The sequence below is a fragment of the Triturus cristatus genome, chromosome 3_2, assembly GCF_964204655.1.
Source record: "Triturus cristatus chromosome 3_2, aTriCri1.1, whole genome shotgun sequence".
NCBI lineage: Eukaryota > Metazoa > Chordata > Amphibia > Caudata > Salamandridae > Triturus > Triturus cristatus.
In genome coordinates, this window is record NC_140584.1 from 920,639,729 (window position 1) to 920,659,433 (window position 19,705).

General features: G+C 39.7%; 1 protein-coding gene across 3 annotated transcripts in view; it reads left to right on the plus strand.

The window, feature by feature from the left end:
* Positions 1–18,766, plus strand: part of PPM1E (protein phosphatase, Mg2+/Mn2+ dependent 1E) — an 819,329-nt gene extending 800,563 nt beyond the window's left edge. For all 3 annotated transcript variants that reach the window (XM_085649376.1, XM_085649377.1, XM_085649378.1), the window contains one exon: positions 1,795–18,766. In XM_085649376.1, coding sequence (XP_085505502.1) covers positions 1,795–2,852 — 1,058 coding nt within the window. In that variant the 3' untranslated portion in view covers positions 2,853–18,766. The remainder of the gene's footprint in view (positions 1–1,794) is intronic.
* Positions 18,767–19,705: the final 939 nt, after the last annotated feature.

The window sequence follows — 19,705 nt, forward strand, 5'->3', positions numbered from 1 at the left end:
CCAGTAAGCTCTTTTTATTTTAAGTCAGTTTTTATCTGGTTAGGCACCTTGACGCCCAGTGGGCTAAGTTGCGCAATACAAAATCATTTTCATTCATTCATTCAACTGCGGGGAAAGCAAGTATACTATCAGCCGCTAGTACTGCCAACGGCCAGAGTCCTATATATTTAACCAAAACCAAGTATATATCGTTTTACTTACATCATGTAGAGAATCAATCTACCATGTTCCGGCTCATCTTCGCGTTCTTAGTCCGTGCAAGCCCGCCGACTGAACGTTAACCTATAACCCCATTGACGTGCGAAACGTCAAGACGTAACTGCCATCTTGGACGTATTACTGTGGAACCGCAAAAAGTCTAGAATGCATGATGCTCCCAACGAGCCTTCAACATACAGTCAAACAACGGCTCATTGTTAGTTACACTCATCGTCGACCAATAGGAGGAAAATTCCAAACTGAACCACTCATAATATAGCGTCTCGGATGCATAGTGCTCGTAACGAGCCTTCAACATTAAATTAAACAACGACTCTTAGTTAGTGACACTCATTACAAATAGTGAACCAGTAGGAGGAGAATTACAAACTGACCTACTCCTAATATAACATGCTCATCTTTCTGAACATCCTTAAAAACTGTGCATACTTTAATACGAGGTGCATCAATTCTTCCCGATGCCACCTACTCTTCATAGGTAGCATTGCAAGTTGGGACGGTCAAGCATATAATACAGTCTAATGACAATGTCCTCTTATCCAGAAACATCAAGTACCTCGATTAAATATACTGTGTCATCATTAAAAATAACTCAGTGGAACCGAGACTTTTTTGGCTAGTGGTAAAGAGTTGCCAGAGTGTGCCATTCAACAAACAAATTCAGTCCTTTCTCTACAGTCTTAGCAGACCAAATCCATCTGTTTTTCTTGAATGTGAGCAGACGATCTACATTACACCGTCTGGAGCCCTTTGCCATCTCCAGTACAAACCATTGCATGTCAGTTGGCGCATGTGATTTCAGTAAATAATGCTCCAACCAGGGTGCCTATGTACAAGGGCAGCGTACATAGGTGGCAGTGCCAAACTGAAGACCAGGTAAAACCTGGTCTTAAGTTGGCGAAACAAGGAGAAATGCATTATGCCATGGATTATTTATGTACAGGAAGGTCCCCCTTCCTGTACATAAACATTCTTTAAAAAAATGCCATTTTGTGACTTTCATGTGTGCTGCATGAAGCAGCACACATGAAAGTGACAAAATGGCATTTCAGGATTGTTTATGTGCACGAAGGGACACCTTCCTACACATAAACAATCCTCCCCTGCACGCAGACACCCTTGCACTATGGTGCAAGGGTGCCTGCTTTGGCACTAGGCTGCTAAGCTTAGTGCTAGCGCAGGGTGAAATGCAGGGCTGCACCATATTCTTGTAAATAAGGTGCAGCACTGTGTTTCAGAAGTGGCAGAGTGAGGCGTTAAGTCAAGACGGCTAACGCCTCACTCCGCCACTATCTTGTACAAATCCACCCCAGTTTCTTTACAGATTTTCATGTAGATATAACTCCAGCCTGGCTTCTACATATTGAGGATTGCTGCTCATAAGAGTCTGAAATTATGCATGATCAATTGTCTTATTTTCACATAATGTGCTTGGCCACAGAATACTCAGCCTGTTATAAGGATAATAGATCATAGATGTCAATGGACATTAGTTCATATGAGGTTTAACTCATATATTATTTTTATTATTGCATTAGATGACAATGTTGATTCTAACTGTTTTAAATGTTTTAGGTGATGCAGAGCACAAGCCGTATATCTGCGGAGAAGCAGACTCTGCCTCTACTGTCCTGGATGGGTCTGAAGACTACCTCATTCTAGCCTGCGATGGCTTTTATGACACCGTGAGCCCCGATGAAGCAGTGAAGGTTGTGTCTGACCATCTGAAAGAGAACAACGGGGACAGCAGCATGGTGGCACACAAGTTAGTGGCATCGGCCCGAGACGCAGGATCTAGTGACAATATCTCCGTCATTGTGGTTTTTCTCAGGGACATGAATCCTATGGAAAATGTCAGTCAGGAGTCCAACTGGACAGAGAACTCTTTTGAAGGAGGTCAAGAGGACAATGGAGATGATAAGGAGAACCATGGGGACTGCAAAGCAACGAGGCCTCTGCATCAGTGTTCTGCTCCTGCAGATCTGGGCTACGATGATCGAGAAAATTCTTTCACGGACAGAACTAGTTTAAATCTAGGGCCAGATGTGAATCTCATCGATGGTCAAGGCTATCTAGATCTGACGCATGCTGGTGCAAGCAAGCCTCGGAGTGCCAAATGTTTGCCATCCATCCAAGGGTCTTCTTCTGGTACACCAAAGAAAGTAAATTTGGCTAACAAGATCTTAAAGGCACAAACATCAGAGAGCTCATTGGTAAATGCACAGAGAAGTGTCAGAGAAATTTTTGAAAACCAAGGTTTGTGTCAAATGTATACAATGAACCGTTCACCCTCGCTTTGTTGGGGTTTGCCAGATGAACACTTTGAAACCTTGGGGAAACGTGCCCGCGATTTCCCCCTAGTGCATTTGTATTATCCAAAGAGGCGACGAGGAACTAAGGTCAAACCAAAGCTACAAGCACTTATCTTTGCTCAAGGGCCCTCCCATGTGGCAGGATCCGGGCTCTCTAGGTTTGTCCGGAGTGGTGCTCAGAACAGGGTGTTTGTAAAAAGTAGTAGGCCACGGAGGCAAGCCAGCCCTAAAATGTATTGTGAGAGAGCCGCAGTGGTTCCCCTTCAGAAACAGAGCAGCTGTATACCTTTGCCAGATTTCCAGAGGAGTTGTAAAAAGTAGAACCAATGTCTCTCGTGTTACATACTGTAGTGCTTTAGTAAACCAGGCTATATAATCGCAGACTTAACCAGAATCACCATGATTCTTCCTAAAAACAAGGTGGGCATCCTGAATAACACTGTATGTATCCTACAAAGCTAACATCTATTTTATATGTAAATAGACAGGGAAATTCTTTCACATTAGAATATGGCCATCTCTATAAATTCCTGGTAGTACCTACAGGTCATATAGGCTCAAGAAAAGAACAATTGCATTTTGCAGTAAAACAAGAAATCTTGTAAAAGTGCAGAAGCCAACAGAGTAAATTTATTTTCAGTGTTTTGTTAATAAATGTAACTCAGCCAAAAACAAACCCAGTATTAGCAAACAATAGTATTGGATTGTTCACATGACAAATGCTGGTGCGAGTCTGCTGGCTTGTTGGTATGTCCTACTCAACCTCTGAAATTAGAGCAGTTCACAGTTAGTTGGTGATGGAGAAAGATGGGGTTCCTCTGATCAGATCACAGTCTTTGCTTATCTTGGTGGAGAAGGGCGGAGTTACCCCTTTCTAATGACAGCCTTTGCCTACCATCTATCATTGCTTGACGGACCATACAGAACCCTAACGAAGTGTAGTGTAGGCATCTCTGGCATTATGAGTTCAGGTAATTTCCCTCAGAAATTGTTGAACGCTTAGGGGCATATTATCAAGCCAGGCGATAATGGGCTTGATAATATGCTCTATGGAATTCCAATTGAAGCTCATGTCAGATGTGAAGGACATCTAACATGGGCTTCAATTGAAATTCCATAGAGCATATTATCAAGCCCATTATCGCCGTTTTAGCGGCAGTTTTCTGTCGCTAAAGCGGCGATAATTTTATCGCCTGGCTTGATAATATGCCCTTTAGTTTGTTCCCTGTGTATTAGTTAGTCTGCATCAACTAATGGCAGTGTTCTAATCAGTGAACCATACTAGTGAAAATAAAGAGCTATTTAAAAAACACTGAGCCCTATTTACAAGAATGTCACACAGCGCAGCAGGTCACCTTGCAGCGCTGCGTGACAGGGAAAGGGCAGGAATGCGCCATACTTAAGGCTATATTGCCATTCTTGTATGTTCCCCCTGCGCTGTTGCCCTTTTGACAGCCTAGCACCAACTCAGGCACCCTTGCAACATGGTGCAAGGGTGTCTGCGTTGCATGTCATTGTGCAAGAAGGGACGCCTTCCTGCACAAAAACAATCCTGAGAGGCATATTCCTCTTTTTATGTGTGCTACAGAATGCAGCACACATAGAAAGAGGGCGAAACGCAGAGAAATAAAGATATTTCTCCTCGTTACGCCTCACCTGAGAAGGTGTATCTTTTTGGTGCATTTCCAGGTCTACCAGTTCTGGTAAATCTGGGAATGCGTCAAAACCATGGCAGTTGCGTGGGAACACCCACGCAACGCCTATGGAACCCCTTCTTAGGGCAGAATAAGGCAACCCAGTGATTTGCGTTGCGTTGAATTAAACCAGATGCATGGAGCCACTCAGGGCCTTGTGTGGTTTCATAAATCACATGTAAGGTGTGCATTGCTAAGAGTGGCACAAACCATAGTCCATATAAAGTATACATTTCATGCAGTAGGCACTCGGCATTAATGACAGGACGTTGTGCAAACTCTCACACAGTTGCAAATCATTTTTTTTTATTTAAGAAAGATATTTTCCCTTGATTATTTAGACTTTCAAGAGATATGATTTTTGACTTGCTAAGTATTAACACTTCCATACATTAAAACTGAATTGTGTTTCACTGTGAGACCTCTGTGGCAGAAGGTCTTCTGATGTTCACAATTTCTCATATTACTGACTCAAACGAAATTTGCAGCTATTCTGGGCACAGCCTGCCCAGGTTTGGAATTCGTGGCTGAAAAAATATTCTTTAACAAGCAATTATGCAGCCATTAGAACTTAGCTATTTCCTTAACAACATCTTAAACATCTGCCAGTGTGGTAATAGAAATATTTAAAGAGCCTAGATGACTAGCTTTTCCACTTCAACACAGAAACTAAGGCAGCTCTTGAGATATGCAGCAGAGAGTAATGGAAAGTTGTTTTCTAAAGTGCATAGGGAAACCACTCACCACAGGTTAGCAAGTGTCTTTCCCTTATGACCAGCCAATGATACCGAACTTTCACTTAAAGTCACGTTTACAGTAGATATATAAGCAGCGGCGGCCGGCACAGGTAAACGCGGGGGTTGGGGGGAGTGGGAAGTCGACGGGCGACGGAATAGGTATAATGAAATTAAATAAATAATACCTATTCCGTCGTTTGTCAACTTCCCCCTCTGCCGTGCCCTTCCACTCCCCGTCCTACCACGCTTATCTGTGTCGGCCGCCGCTGGATACAAGTGTAGATACACCATTACAAGAGGGAACCAAACTAGCAGATTATGATAGCGTTCTTAGTATGTTAATCCTTATGGTTGGTGACGGTCTTGAGCCAGGCATGCTTGGGCCTATAAACTAGGTAACCCAACTATTAGCCCTTCTTTAGATAACTCAGAATAAAGTTGTTTCGATTTGCTATTTCCAACCAAAACCAGAAGGTACATAGGGCCATATTATCAAGCAACGGCGATAACATTATCGCCGCTTTAGCGGCAGGAAACTGCCGCTAAAGCGGTGATAATGGGCTTGATAATATGCCCTTGTGAATTCCCATAGCAGCCCAGGTTCACACCAGAACCTGGGCTGCTATGGGAATTCACAAGGGCATATTATCAAGCCCATTATCGCCGCTTTAGCGGCAGTTTCCTGTTGCTAAATCAGCGATAATGCTATTGCCGTTCCTTGACAATATGGCCCATAGTTAGTGTAATTTTTTTAAAACACCAGAGTACTAAATTGAAGAGTTTCTGCTCGATAACAGTCAGTTAAAACAGTGGGATGGATTTCCTAATATTTCACGCAAAGCAACGCAGCAAGTTGCTGCACTAGTTGTGTGAAAAAGTGAGAACTTTACCTGTGCCACATTTACAAAGATATAGCGCTGTCCACTTCTCTCCCAGCACTGATGCCTAGCTCTAACACAGGCACCCTTGCACCATGGTGCAAGGGTGCCTGCGTTTGAGTCAGGATTGTTTTTGTGCATGAAGTCATACCTTACCACACAAAAGTAGTGCTTAGAGTCGTATTCTTCTTTGTGTGTGTGCTACAGAATGCAGCATACATAGAAAGAGGAAACAAGAAGAAGAAATGAAGATTTTCTCCTCGGTATACCAAGCTCAGGTAGGCACACCATTGAGGCGCAATCCCCGGTTTACATTCTTTAGTAAATCTGGGTTTGCATTAAAATCCATGGGTGGATGCACAGGAAAGCCCATGCTCGACCCATGAAATGCCTTCCCGACGCAGAGAAATGCAAAGTAGCATTATGGAACCACCTATCTTGTAGAAACCAGAACCTTTGCTTCTGTAGGTTCTTGGATGGGAGTTCGAGGAAAGGGGGAGCAGCAACACATGATAAAGAAATAGTTTTTTAAGACACACGTAGATATGCAGTAAGGCAAAGCAGCCCAAGCAGCTTCGTTGCCTGACTCTGCTTCAAAGAGGTGTTCCATGGGCGTTGTGGTGGGTGTTTCCATGCAACACCCTTGGATTTTTACACATTCCCAGATTTACAATGCTGTATAAACCTGGAAATGCGTCAAAAACAAGGAGAATTAACTTTATTTTTCTTCATTTTTCATCTTGTATACGGCATTCTGTAATACACATAGAAGGAGGAAAATGCCTCCATTGATTGTTTTTCTTCAGGAAGGTATCCCTTACTGCACAAAAAATCATTACTACAATTCATGGTGCAAGAGTGCCTGCGTTGGCGCAAGGAAGCCAGTTGTGCACCAGTGGAGTGGAAGAGGACATGAATGCACTGTATATCATTCCTGCCCTTTTCTTTTGACGCATGGCTGCGCAGCAAAGTGACTTGCTGCGCTGCCCTGCATCACACACTAATAAATAGTTCATCAATCCCAAACCAAGACTTTGTGCCAGTTTGCATCACTTTTGTTTTTCAAACATGGCACCAAATGTTAGTAAATCAGCCCCTTAATCCATACCCTCATATTTTTCTTTGTGTAGAATTTTCAAGAATAAAGAGATAAAGGCTCCTAATTCAGATGCAGTTATTGTAGCATACTAACTACCAAGGAACAGCTTCACACGAGATGCTGATGAAGATTATATAGATGGATATCCACATGCATATGTAAACAATTCAATTTATTTCCTGGCAGTATTACAGGAGTAATGTCAAAGTGATATCAGAATGATATGTAAAGCCATAGCAGTATTAACTGTATATATTTATTATACTGGTGAATAGCACCACTGTAGTTAAGGCTTTATTGCACTTAGCCAAGGGAACTGAAAAATCATGTTTTGCCTCTAATATATATATATATGCATTAAGAAGCTCATGAATATGTTTCCCTTCTATGCAATACAATCCTGGAGTTGTGCAGAGCAGTTATGTCTTAGTTTGCAATAGAAAAGTACTTTGAGGCATATTATCAAGCACGGCGTTAAAATTATCGCCGCTTTAGCGGCAGAAAACTGCCACTAAAGCGGCGATAATGGGCTTGATAATATGCCCTTGGGAATTCCCATAGAAGCCCTTGTTGACACCAGAACATGGGCTTCTAGGGGAATTCCCAAGGGCATATTATCAAGCCCATTATCGCCAGTTTTCTGCCGCTAAAGCGGCGATAATTTTAACGCCGTTTCTTGATAAGATGCCCCTTGGATTGTAAAGGTGGTAGGATTGACAGTTTTTGAAAGAGTTTCACTTTGAGACAGTCTATTTAAAGTTAGTTTGAAAAACATGAAACCTAAAACATAGATTGATGAAAGAAAGCCCTGAGTATTTTTCAGGATCACTAAACATCTTTGGTGTATTTATTGATAAAAACACCAGTACTGTTATTTTTTTCATATCTAACATCTGGAAATTATTTATTGAAATATAAAAAACATAGTGCATGATAAGTATTTCGATGAAAAGACTTGAGATATGCAGAGAACAATTGGGTCAGAGTCACTATAATCACAAATAAAGGATGATGACCATTCATCCATTGGTTTTAAACTAAAGCCATGTAGCATTTGATGATCAGCAGTAAAACAGCTCTTCTGTTTTAGATGCTGGCATTTTGAAATGTAGAATTCTCTAATGGTAAAACATCATTCATAGCAGGTTATCTAGTAATGTAATACACAATCTTGCATGTACCTGGGATGATGGAAATTGTACATATCTGTAATATTCTATTAAATAATTTATTCCATGAAAAGAGAGAGACGATTAAGCATTTTAGGACAAGAGTTCGACAGACTGGCAGACAGGGCCAGACTGGGAACCAAAATCGGCCCTGGCAAACTGCTTGGCCACCCCCCCCTGGGAGGCAGGGGGGGGGTGCGTCCGAGCTGTTTGCAAGGGCCGGTTTCGGCTGATTTTGTTACAGGGGGCCGATATTGCTGGCTCACGGTAACAAAAACGGCCCCCAACGCGGCGGCCCACCGGTAAAAACGCCCGATGCCCGTTTCGGCCAGTCTGGCCCTGCTGGCAGACTAGGAAGTATGACGTTATGTTGACATACCTGTATTTATACAGGGTACAGACACTTGATTTGTCTTTTATTCCCCACAAATATCTTAATAGGCGATGCAACAATTAATTCTGGCAAGTCATAACTGTCATCTAAACAAATGCTTCCAGTTTCTATGGAAAAGATATAGTAATAGGAAAGCAAAGATCCACAAACAGTGGATGTATCTTTTGGCACACATAGCTCTCAGTAGGTGAATTGCTTTCAAATTCAAAATTTTATAGCATTATCACTCAATATCAATGGCTATGCCATTAGCTAAAGGCCCTCATCAAACGTTATAATACAGAGGAACTGGTATAGCCAAAAGCTATTAGAACATTCTCCCCGATGAGGGTAAAATGTTCAAAATTAACCAAGGAGAAACAGAATGTAAACATTCAAAAGTTGGAGCAGGTTATCTTCATTGGAGATTCCATAGTCATAATCCTGGTTAATGGCACGTGGTGCTGCAAGCCACAACACAACAAAAGTTTCAAAGTCTGTACAGTGGAATGTATAGTGATGGGTGTATATGTCTAATCAGCAGAGTATGTGTGTGCAGTAAATCCAGGTTCTTTGTAAGTGTTAGCTAAATTTGTTTCGACAAGTCTCATTTGTTCTCCCAGCCACTATAACCTATGCTGACTAATTCCAGGCAACCAGGCCTCAGTAAAACTGTAAAGTCAGACTTTTTCATTTTCAATTCACACCCCCATGAAAGGATACCGCGAGAGAGAATACATTGTCCAGTTTATTTATGTTGCATTCTAAAATACTGAATTGTCAATTTTTGCTATATTGGTTTATTTTCCATCTATAAGAAAAATAAGCATTCAATCACAGATTTGACTCCATTAAGTTGCTGTACTGCCTTGTAACAAAGAAAGAGAAAAATACTCCACATCTACTAATATATAGCACGTTTTTCTCTCCGCCTGTGCTGGTACACTTTTGGCTACCAAGTGTCAATGCATAACGGGGTGTGCATTCTCTGAAGCAGAGGTTTTCTACTGTAATGGACCTGCTTCAGTACTAAAGCTACCCTTTCAGACTTTTTCCACTATGCATGTGTGCTGTACAATGCAGCACACATGCAAAGTTGGAAAGGTAAGGGGAAGTGAAAACATTTATCCTTGTGCCTGCCTCAAGGAGTCTTGAGGTTTTGGTGCAAATCCTTGTGTACGAATGTTGGTAGATATGGATCTGCGTCAACATCAATGAGTGGCTGCATGAGAACGCCTATGTTCTACCCATGGAATGACCCCTTGACACAAAGTAACACATAGCACAACTTTGTGTTACTTTTAGGAACTTTCCAATGGAATTGGGGGTGTACATTGGATAGTAAATCCCATCCCAGCACTTTCCGTTGGGTTTGCATCATTTTTGTGACGCAAAGCCAGAAGAAAGTGTTGGCAAATCTGGGTCACAGTTGTAAACTTTCTCATAGAAATGTTTTGAATAATATTTACTGGAACATATAGGGGGATAAAAGAGAAGCGTTTTTGGGGCACCTTTAATTACTTAGGTGTGCCGACCTTTTTGGTTGCCTTGTGCCAGGCATATATGTGGGGGTAGCTGAGTCTCATCAGGTAGCCTAGTTTGTATTGGTCAGATTCCGTCAGCCTTGCTGGCGTCTCTAACAACGCTATTAATTTTGGGGCTTAAAGAGTATAATTCTACATGATTGACAAGGGTGCACAGAGACTGCATGTTTACTTGCAGAGAACGAACGCATTACTGAGATTTGGCTTAGAAGTAGTTGACACTATTTTGGTGCAGAAAGTCTTGAACAGGATAAAACGTGTAGACTGTGAATTTTGTTGATACCATGATCCAGATTTACTAAGATTTGGCACAACGCAACAAGACAACCTGCTGTGCTGCATTGATTGGAGAGTGCACGAATGCACCATATTTACTCATATATGGCGCATTCCTGCTCTCTCTTTGCGCTAGCACACAATGTACTGCTTAGCTCCAATGAAGGCACCCTTGTGAAGGGTGCCTACGTTAACAAGATTGTTTTTATACAGAAAGGGACACACTCTTGCACAAAAACAATCCTCGGAGGTACTTTCCTCTTTCTACGTGTGCTGCAGAAGAAACATATTTCTCCTTGTTAAGCCTCTGTTGGGATGGTGTACTGTTTTGATGCATTCCCAGGTGTAGTAAATCTGTGAATGCGCCTGAAACCATGGGTGGATATGCGGGAACACCCACGCTCCACCTTCCCAAAACGCTACCTTGCATCATTCCAGATTTACTATGCACCACAGAGCCTTGCATGGTGGCATTGCGTGCGTTAGAAAGGCTTGCCTTGCGTGCTGCAAAGGCAATGCACTCCCTTAGTAAATCTGAGCCTATATGTTTAATAAATGAAGAAGATATGTTTGAAGTAGTGAAGAATGAGCAATAAAAAGAATTAGAAGAAGCATTCTAACATACCTCGGGGCTCGCTCTATATTTCTTACATGTATATGTATATACTGCATATAACGTGTGCTTCTTGTTTGTTAAGCACATAAAACATGATTCCTGGACTCACTGGCCGCGAGTGGAACTCTCAACACCAGGGTGAGGTGGTTAGGTTCTTGAGGTAGCTATGTTGGTGTACTGTACTTGTGGCGGTTGGTATTATACAAATATTTCCAGTTAAGTATACAGTAATTCCATCAAAACCAATTCAACCTTCTTTTATTCTTGGTTGATAATATAAGTACAGATTAAAATAGTGTATTTTTTGAGGTTCTCAGAGCCAGTTTAGTTTGCCAAGTGTGCTATAAAAATAATTAACATTTCACAATGTTTAGCATATTAAGTATACCATTCCACCAACAACATGATTTCACAGTGTGTGTTCCATTCAAATATACAATAACCACAAATATGAAGCTTTGCAACATACTGTTTTTTTTTCATTAGTGATTAGTCGAACAGGGTTACTGTGGGCATAAGATAACTTAAAACTGAAAAGGAAAACAAATGCGACTGGAAACAACACTATAAACATATCACTTTTATTTATGCCAGCAAGCTCCGTTCACTGAGCATCTGTACAGGGCTTCAAAATGCCTCAAGAGGATTCCTAGGCCTTGCATTGAATATCATACATGCTTCCCTCACAAGATGGCCTGCGAATAAGACAGAACTGACAACTGAAACCAACTACAGTCTTTTCTTCTCTTTCTGAATGTGACATGAAAGCCCTAATGGCCTGAAACCCAGGCCCAGATTTACTAAGGACTTGGGTTGTCATTTTATTTATTTATTTGGCGTTTTATATAGCACGAACAAGTCCCTTTCCGGTGACAGCGCTTTACAGATACTGTACAAAATCATGGGAGAGGACAGGAAGAAATATAGGAACACTGGAAAAAAATGCAATATGTACAAAAATAAGTACATGCGATAATGGTGAACAGAGAGATAGGAGCACATACTATAGCATAGGTCCATGCCTAAAACACACCAAAACATATTCCGGTGTGACACGAGGCAGCAGGCATATAAGCGGGAGGAATTGAACAGGGGAGACAGAGGTGAGTCCTCAGTGTGAAAATTTGTTGGATTGCATCACGCAAGTTGATTGTAGACCTTAATTGATATTTACAAAGCCAAGCGAGGGGTGATTTGCACCGCCTTGCATGACTTTATAATGAAATGTAACTCAGCCCTTTGTGCTGTATTGCGTTACATTTCGTAGTGGTAGGTGTTCCATGGGTAAAGCATGGACATTCCCATGTATTCACCTATAAAATGTGATGCATTCCCAGATTTACTAAAATCAGTAAACCTCAAAATGGTGCACCTCTAGGGGATGGGGTAACAATGAGAAACATTTTTATTTCTCCTTGTTACTTTTTCTTTCTATGCTTGATGCATTTCACATCACACACAGCAAGAGAAAATTGCGTCTTAGGATTGTTTTTGTACACAGATGTATCTATTCCTGCACTAAAACAATCCTGCCTGTAACACAGGCTCCCTTGCAAAGGTGCCTGTGTTGGCGCTAATTAGCACACGGTGCACCAGCGTAACGATGGAGTAGAAGTATGCCATATCTTAGTAGATAGGGTGCATTTCCGGTATGTCAGGTCCAGGTTCCTTTGCTGCCTTGCGTAAAATGTGAGTAAATCTGGACCCTAGTGTTTATTAATATACCAGGAACGGTGAGCAGGCCTACCTGCACTTGTTGATTATAATCACCCAGGCAAAGTCTAAAACTGTTTTGGAGACAAAGTAATGTTGTTGTGATCAATGCTAACAAATATAAAAAACCTCAAAACGCTAACATTTAAAATATGTATCAGCAAGATGATCTAAAGTTGAGAACAGAAAGCGGAACATCTGTGCTACAGTAATTAGCACTCTAAATAGCAAATAATGGCTTAAGTAATTATAGATAAATGGAAAGTAAGTTAGGATAGTCCCCTGCTTTCCAAGAAAAAGCAGTCATCTTGATCTGAGAGCATTAATAAATGAAACAGATATTTAATTCATCAGAGTATTCTGAGCAAAGAACATCTTTGCCTAAATGTGTTTTTTCATATATCCGATTGGCTAGGATGTAACCAGCACATTGTGCTGCATGCAGAAAGCCAGATCATAAAAAGTAGTAAGCTACGTGTTAGTAAAAGCTGGGTCAGACAAAGGACCTCTATTTGGTAGTTTATCTTAAATCAATCAACGACAGAGAATTGAGGGACTCCATGGCCAAGGCAAAGTCTTAACTCATCAAATTGAGAGTACAAATTCAAATGTTAAAGCCAGAAGCAATCAAATGCGTGCATTCTTTGACTCTCATGATGGTGCTTAGCACAACTGTACTTGGACAGTATGATGAATTGCCTTTATACAAATGTCTTCATCATTACCCAAGAACATGTAAAAAGTACAACACTACTACCCCTGTAGGTTCCAAATGACTAGATACATCATATCTTTCTACTTCATTATGAGAATAAACTGCTGCTCCCAGTGAATTCCTTGAAATATGAATCAGTTAGAAGTCCAATATGCTCAATTAGATGTCTTATTTCCTCTTGATTAAATCCCAGAAGTTTTGTTCTTTTTGCATAAAATAATTACAGCCAACAGGTTTCGTTCTATTGACCGTTTTGTGTTTTTGGTTGTAAAGGAAAAAGGGCCAGATGTACGATCCTAAATTGCATGTGCAAACGGGTTTGCGACCCGTTTGCGCATTCAAAATCTTACAGGGCCATGTACATTTCCTAATTAGCGAGTCGCAATTTATTTGCGACTTGCTAATTAGGAATTGCGAGTCGCTATCAGGAATGGGCGTGGCAAGGGCTTCCTTTCCCATTAGCAAGTAACTACCATATGTAAGAATGTTTTGCGACTGCGGATGCAAAACACTTGCAAATAACCACCCTCTTCAAGAGGGTGGTAATTTGTCCCAAATGGGAAGGGGTCCCTAAGGGACCACTTCCCCTTTGTGACTGGCTCCCAAAAATTTTAAGAGCAGGCAGTGTTCCCAGGGACCACTACCTGTCCTTCAAAAATTAAACAAAAACGTTTCATTCTTTTTTTTAAATGCAGCCTGTTTTCCTTTAAGGAAAACGGGTTACACTTTTTTTTTTAATTTAAAGTGCTTTATGGAAAAGCAGCCCCAGACATGGAGGTCTGCTGAGCCCAGCAGGCCACCATCCCTGGGAGGGCCAGCCATTCCCAATGGGGTCGCAAATTGCAGGTGGCTCATTAATATTCAGGAACCTCACATTTTGCGACACTATTGGGAATCGCTAACAGAGTCTCTGACACTGTTGTACATTTGCTTTTGCAACTCGCAATTTGAGAGTTGCAAAAGCAAATGGTTGTACATCTGGCCCTATATGTCCTCTATGTTTCTGCTAGATCCACCAATTTTGTAATGTAATCTCAATACCACCATCTTCATTTCTACTTTTTTTCCCAGGGTATTTACATCATATTTCTCAATCTCACAACAGTATCACACAGCACAGATATTATCCACTTTACAACCTATATGCCCTGAAGATATTCAATAGAATGAAAAGCGCTGGCTGTGGCTGTAATTATTTTGTGCAAAAGAAGAAAACGTTTTGGAATTTTACCAGAAACCTAACTGACCATATTGGACTTCTACTGGCTTTATGTCTAATTGGGTGCACTCTGATGTTTCTCATTATTTGTTTCTCGGCTTCTCAGGAGTATTATTAGCAGCTGGTACTGTACAGAGAGTGCACCAAACGTATAAAAGGGGACAGTTTTGGATGTGCTATTTATATTACCTAGCAGCTTTGGGGCATATCAGCAAGGGCTGGAAATACAGCGATAATCCCACAAGGTTTGGCGATAGCTTGCTGATAGGGATAGACATACTTAGCCATGATATCCACCTTACATAGGATATCATGGCTAAGTCAGAAACATACCAGAAGTAAAAAAGCAGCGTTAACCGCGGTTAGCGCTGCTTTTTTTAAATCTCTAACAGGGTTAGCGATATCCTTGATAATAGGAGAAATGTCGCTTAGAGTATGCATATAGTGTTGAGATAACATGCTAAATATTACTTAGCATGTTAGTGGGGAATCACTTGGACCTAGAATCTCAGTGCCTTAAGGATCAGCTCAGAGCTTCTCGGAGAGGAGAGCAGAACCATGCAGTTTGACACCATTGAACGATATGGATAGAAAGTTCAGTAACTAGCAATAACAGGAATGAAAGGTGGGGAAAACATGTGGACTGACTTGTGTGTGCGTTATTTACCCCTGAGTCTTTTCCATTTTTACAGGGTAAAATGTTCAGTTTAGTTAAAATAAAAATAAAACATATACCAATTAATACTGTTTAGTAATGCCTAAAATAGTTTCTGAAGATCACTGGCTTTGTCATAATGCTTACAAACCAATTAAAATGAGGCAAATAGCCTCCTTAAAAAAGGACCTATTAGTGTTCTTGTAATTTGAAATAGGCCCCTTCTTTCATGCTGTTGAAAGCTTGACATTTGCCATAATTTGAATATGGAATTATTTTCCATTATTTAGGTAATTGTTTCCGTTTTTTACAACTTTTTACATCATATTTCAATTCCAATTATTTTGCTTCAGGAAAGGCAATTCATTTAATATTAGTCATGTATCAGTTCTGTTATATTTTTCATGTGTTGCATTCAGATACAGTACATCTAGATTGTCTGGATCAAGCCACTATAAAAGTGAGTAAACTTTGCATCCCTAACTATGAAAGAAAGGTTCCAATTGTTTCAAATAACCAATAATTATTTTAAAACTTACTCATAATTCTATCATCTTACTTTTAAGTACCACGTCTGATCTACATTGTAGCAAATTCTTACTTCAACACAGCATAGCTTTTTCAGATTTTATGATCATGAAGAATAAATAACACTACATGGCTACATTTTAAAACTAAAGTAAAGTTACTTACCTGTAGCAATAGTTCTCCTGCATGTCCTTACCAGTTAAAATGGTGTTAGGATCTTTCCAATGACTCCTTCCCGACTACTAATAAGAATTTGTGGAGGATCATTTGGTAACTAAGCTCTGTTAACCAATCTTTTCTTCAACCTACCATTTTCTTTAACTTGCTTTAAAATAAATCTTCGTCAGTAAAAAAAATTATTGTAAGAAAGAAAAAACTGTGAAAATTCAAGCAACAACATGCTTTTTTCTGGCTTTTTTATTTTGTCTCCTAGAAAATGAGATCCTAGACATAGAATCAAGATTGGGACTCTTCAGGGGACAGGATTTATTCAAGCAGGATCAAATATATGAAGGGAGACTTTAAAATACTGCTGTTAAGTAACAAAAGAGTCTCCACTTATAAAACACTTCTAGAATGAAGAGGTTTTCACAACAGCATGGAGTGGACTTACTTTACCTTATTCTTTAATGCATCACAACTTTAAGGGTATCACAGAAGTCTAAAGAAAGATGTTCAGTATTTTTTATTCCCATGAGCAACTTCACAAAGATGTCATCAAAGTGTAATTCTTTAGTTTTTGTTCTCTTGAGTAGGTCAAAGTAAAAAATAAATTTTTCTTTGCCACTCAGAATAGGAGTGAAAAGCATGTACAGGCATGATACTTGCAATTACCATTAGGGCTTGAAAGGCAGGATTCTTGGTCTAACACATGATTTGGATATTAATTGTATCTAATAATTGTATTCTATCCATTCTGGAATTATTCTAAATATACAGTCCTGTGATAAGAAAAAATATTGTAAATGTAGTAGGTGTCCATCAATTTGCTCATTGCAGATTTATAGGTAGATAAGCATTCTCTGCAGGATAATTCAATTTTGAAATGCCAGTATACATACTACACTTGTGAATATTGGTTTGACATATACTGCGTTTTGTTCTAAACACTAGATACAAATGCAGTGTTTTGTGAAATGCAATTTTTTTTTCTTCAACTGGTTATAGGAAGTAGTTCTCTTTTTTTCGAAATCCTGTGCCCTTTTTTGCTGCTTGCTGACGTAAGCAATAAGTACCCTCTAATTACTGGTATATAAATGTCTCTGTATCTCGTACATAATAATGGTATAAATGGTGACACTGTAAAAAAATGTAAGACAGAAATAAAAGTATCTATATATTATTGTATTAACTGTATTTATTAGATCAACCTTTGTCTGTGAATTATGTATTTTTATGCATAGTGTTTCGGATAGTGATAGTGAATGTGTACAATTACCATACTTTTAAAGAAGGCTGAAGTATCCCTTTTATAACATTAACAAACTCTGCTTTGGGTTAGATTTACCAGCATACAAGTCTGGTAAAAATGGGAGGCAACAAGTGTGATTTAGAAAGCTGTAGTATTTATTTGCGATGTGGACTTCGGGCCATCAGGCTGATGCTGTTTAAAGATCACTCATTTGAAATATTCACTGTGAGTTTGAAGGGGGCGAACTTCCCTTTTCTTGCCTACACTTTTTCATTGTGACACTGAGTGAGTGATGTCAAATTGTTTGGCTAACCCTTACCTCATGAGCTGTCATCCCATTTCGGTTTGCACTAAAATGTAAGGGAGAAGCACACATATACTGTTTGTAAATAATTGTTATTTGCTTACAAGTGCCATTGATTGTCCTTGCTGGTAAAGTTAATCTTTGAAAAAAATACTACTAAGTATGTTATACATTGTTTGCCTGGAACGTGCTGGCCAGGGACGATAGCTATTCTAGAGGTTTTTTACTTGTTCAACTTATAGGAATAGTTTTATTTTCTGCACTGTGGTGATAAGGAATAACTGCATTTTGTTGGACAATGCACACCAGTAAACAATGTATCATCTATCAGAATAAAATGTTCTTCATTTACATATGTAATTGCCATACAAACATAATTGACAATGCAATTACACTACTACTACTCTCATATCGTAGAGTTTCGTATGAGAAATGGCCTTAAAATGGTGGCTGAATTAGAATAACAAATTTCATGTTTACTTTAATACTCATTAAAAACATTATACAGGCTTAAAGGGGGTTATCACAGCTTTGCAAATGCTCAGAATATATTAAAACATTTAAAAGATCCTTATCGCTTTTATGAATGACAAACATCACTCTATATCATGATCGTATGTAAAACAGCCAAGGAAAATTCCACTTCACTTTTGTTAGGAGAGGTAAAAGTGGTTTTCATATCCTGCCAGAAGAGTTGCAGCGGTATCCCTAACAGAATCATTTGTATAGAATACACAAATATTTTCAGCATTTTGCCACAAATTAGATAGTTCCACAGGTAAAATGGATCATTCAATGTATTTTGATTGTTGCTGTATATCTTATTTGCAAATACATCTTTCCCTCAGCAGTTTACATTAATTTAAAATATGTGCAAGCCACTATTAAAAGAAATGAGGCTTTAGACTACTTTTCACGATATATTTTCTTAACTAATTATGCATACAAAATTTGAACAATTTGTGTTAGATTGCAACAGAAATGTTTATGAATGAATAGAATTGTGCTGTTTTCCACTTAACAGTGGTTGATGTAGTATTATCCCATTCATAAGTCTCCACCCCTATTCTCTTAATCCTATTTAAAGTGATGTCAACTGAATTTACCAGAGTACATTATTACCATGCTGGAGATGTCTTCTGTTTGAAAATTGCTCTTTAGCTCACTTGTGGTTTCAAGCGTGGCATACCAAGTATTAAAAAGCTCATTCATATTTTAAAGGGAACAGATTTGTTCATTTTCAGAAAGCGAGTATGTTCAAATTGTACTAGTATCTTAATAAAAATACAGCAATCTTAAACCTATTTTCAGGAGTCTACTTATTTAATTCTGTGTCAATAACTTTGCAGATTGATCTCCCGATATTAAAACTGCTGTAGATTTATAGCTATTCCTGCATAGGTTTGCCTTCCAACATTTCAAGCAATCATTAGATTGTTCTACTTGTTCAATACCACCAAAATAATTTAGTCAATCAGTGAGCATGATCTGTCGAGAGAAGATTTCTAGGGTCGACAGCAAGATTTACTTAGACTATATGCAATGAAGCAACTAAAATTGCTGTGCTGTGTTGCATGAAAGGGAGAGAGAAAGACAGCAACATATCCAATAAGATATGCTCACTCACCAGTCCTGGCACACTTTAGGATGCCTTGCGTCACGCATACATATACGTGCACCATAGTGCAACGATGTGTATATATGAGATATGTATAGCAAAGGTTTTGTAATAGAAGGCTAGACAAACTTTAAAACATTTACCACTATTTATTTGTGCTGCACATTAAAGCACACATGCTAAGTTTGAAATGATTTGAAAAAAGAAAACATTTCTCTGACGTTATGCCTGCCTTGAGGAGGCATACTTTTTGGCACAAACCTCGGTCTGACATTTTTAACCCCTTCAGTGCCCATGACGAGCTGGACTCGTCATGGGCCGCGGTGGCGCTGTGCCCATGACGAGTCCAGCTCGTCATAGACCCCGCCCGCTAATGCAACGGCCGGCACTGGGCGGGGAAAGGGGCGGGCACTGAAGGGGTTAATATATAGGCATTACATCAAAAACCATGGTGCATATTTACAAGCCCCTATCGCCACAGGAATGTCACTTTTTACTATGGTCCTGTGGCAATAGGGTCTTCACCTTATTTACAAGGCGGCGTTAAGCCACTCAATGGGGCTTAACGCCACCTTGTAAATAAGACACCATTTCACGCTATACTTAACGTGAAAGGGGTTGGCAA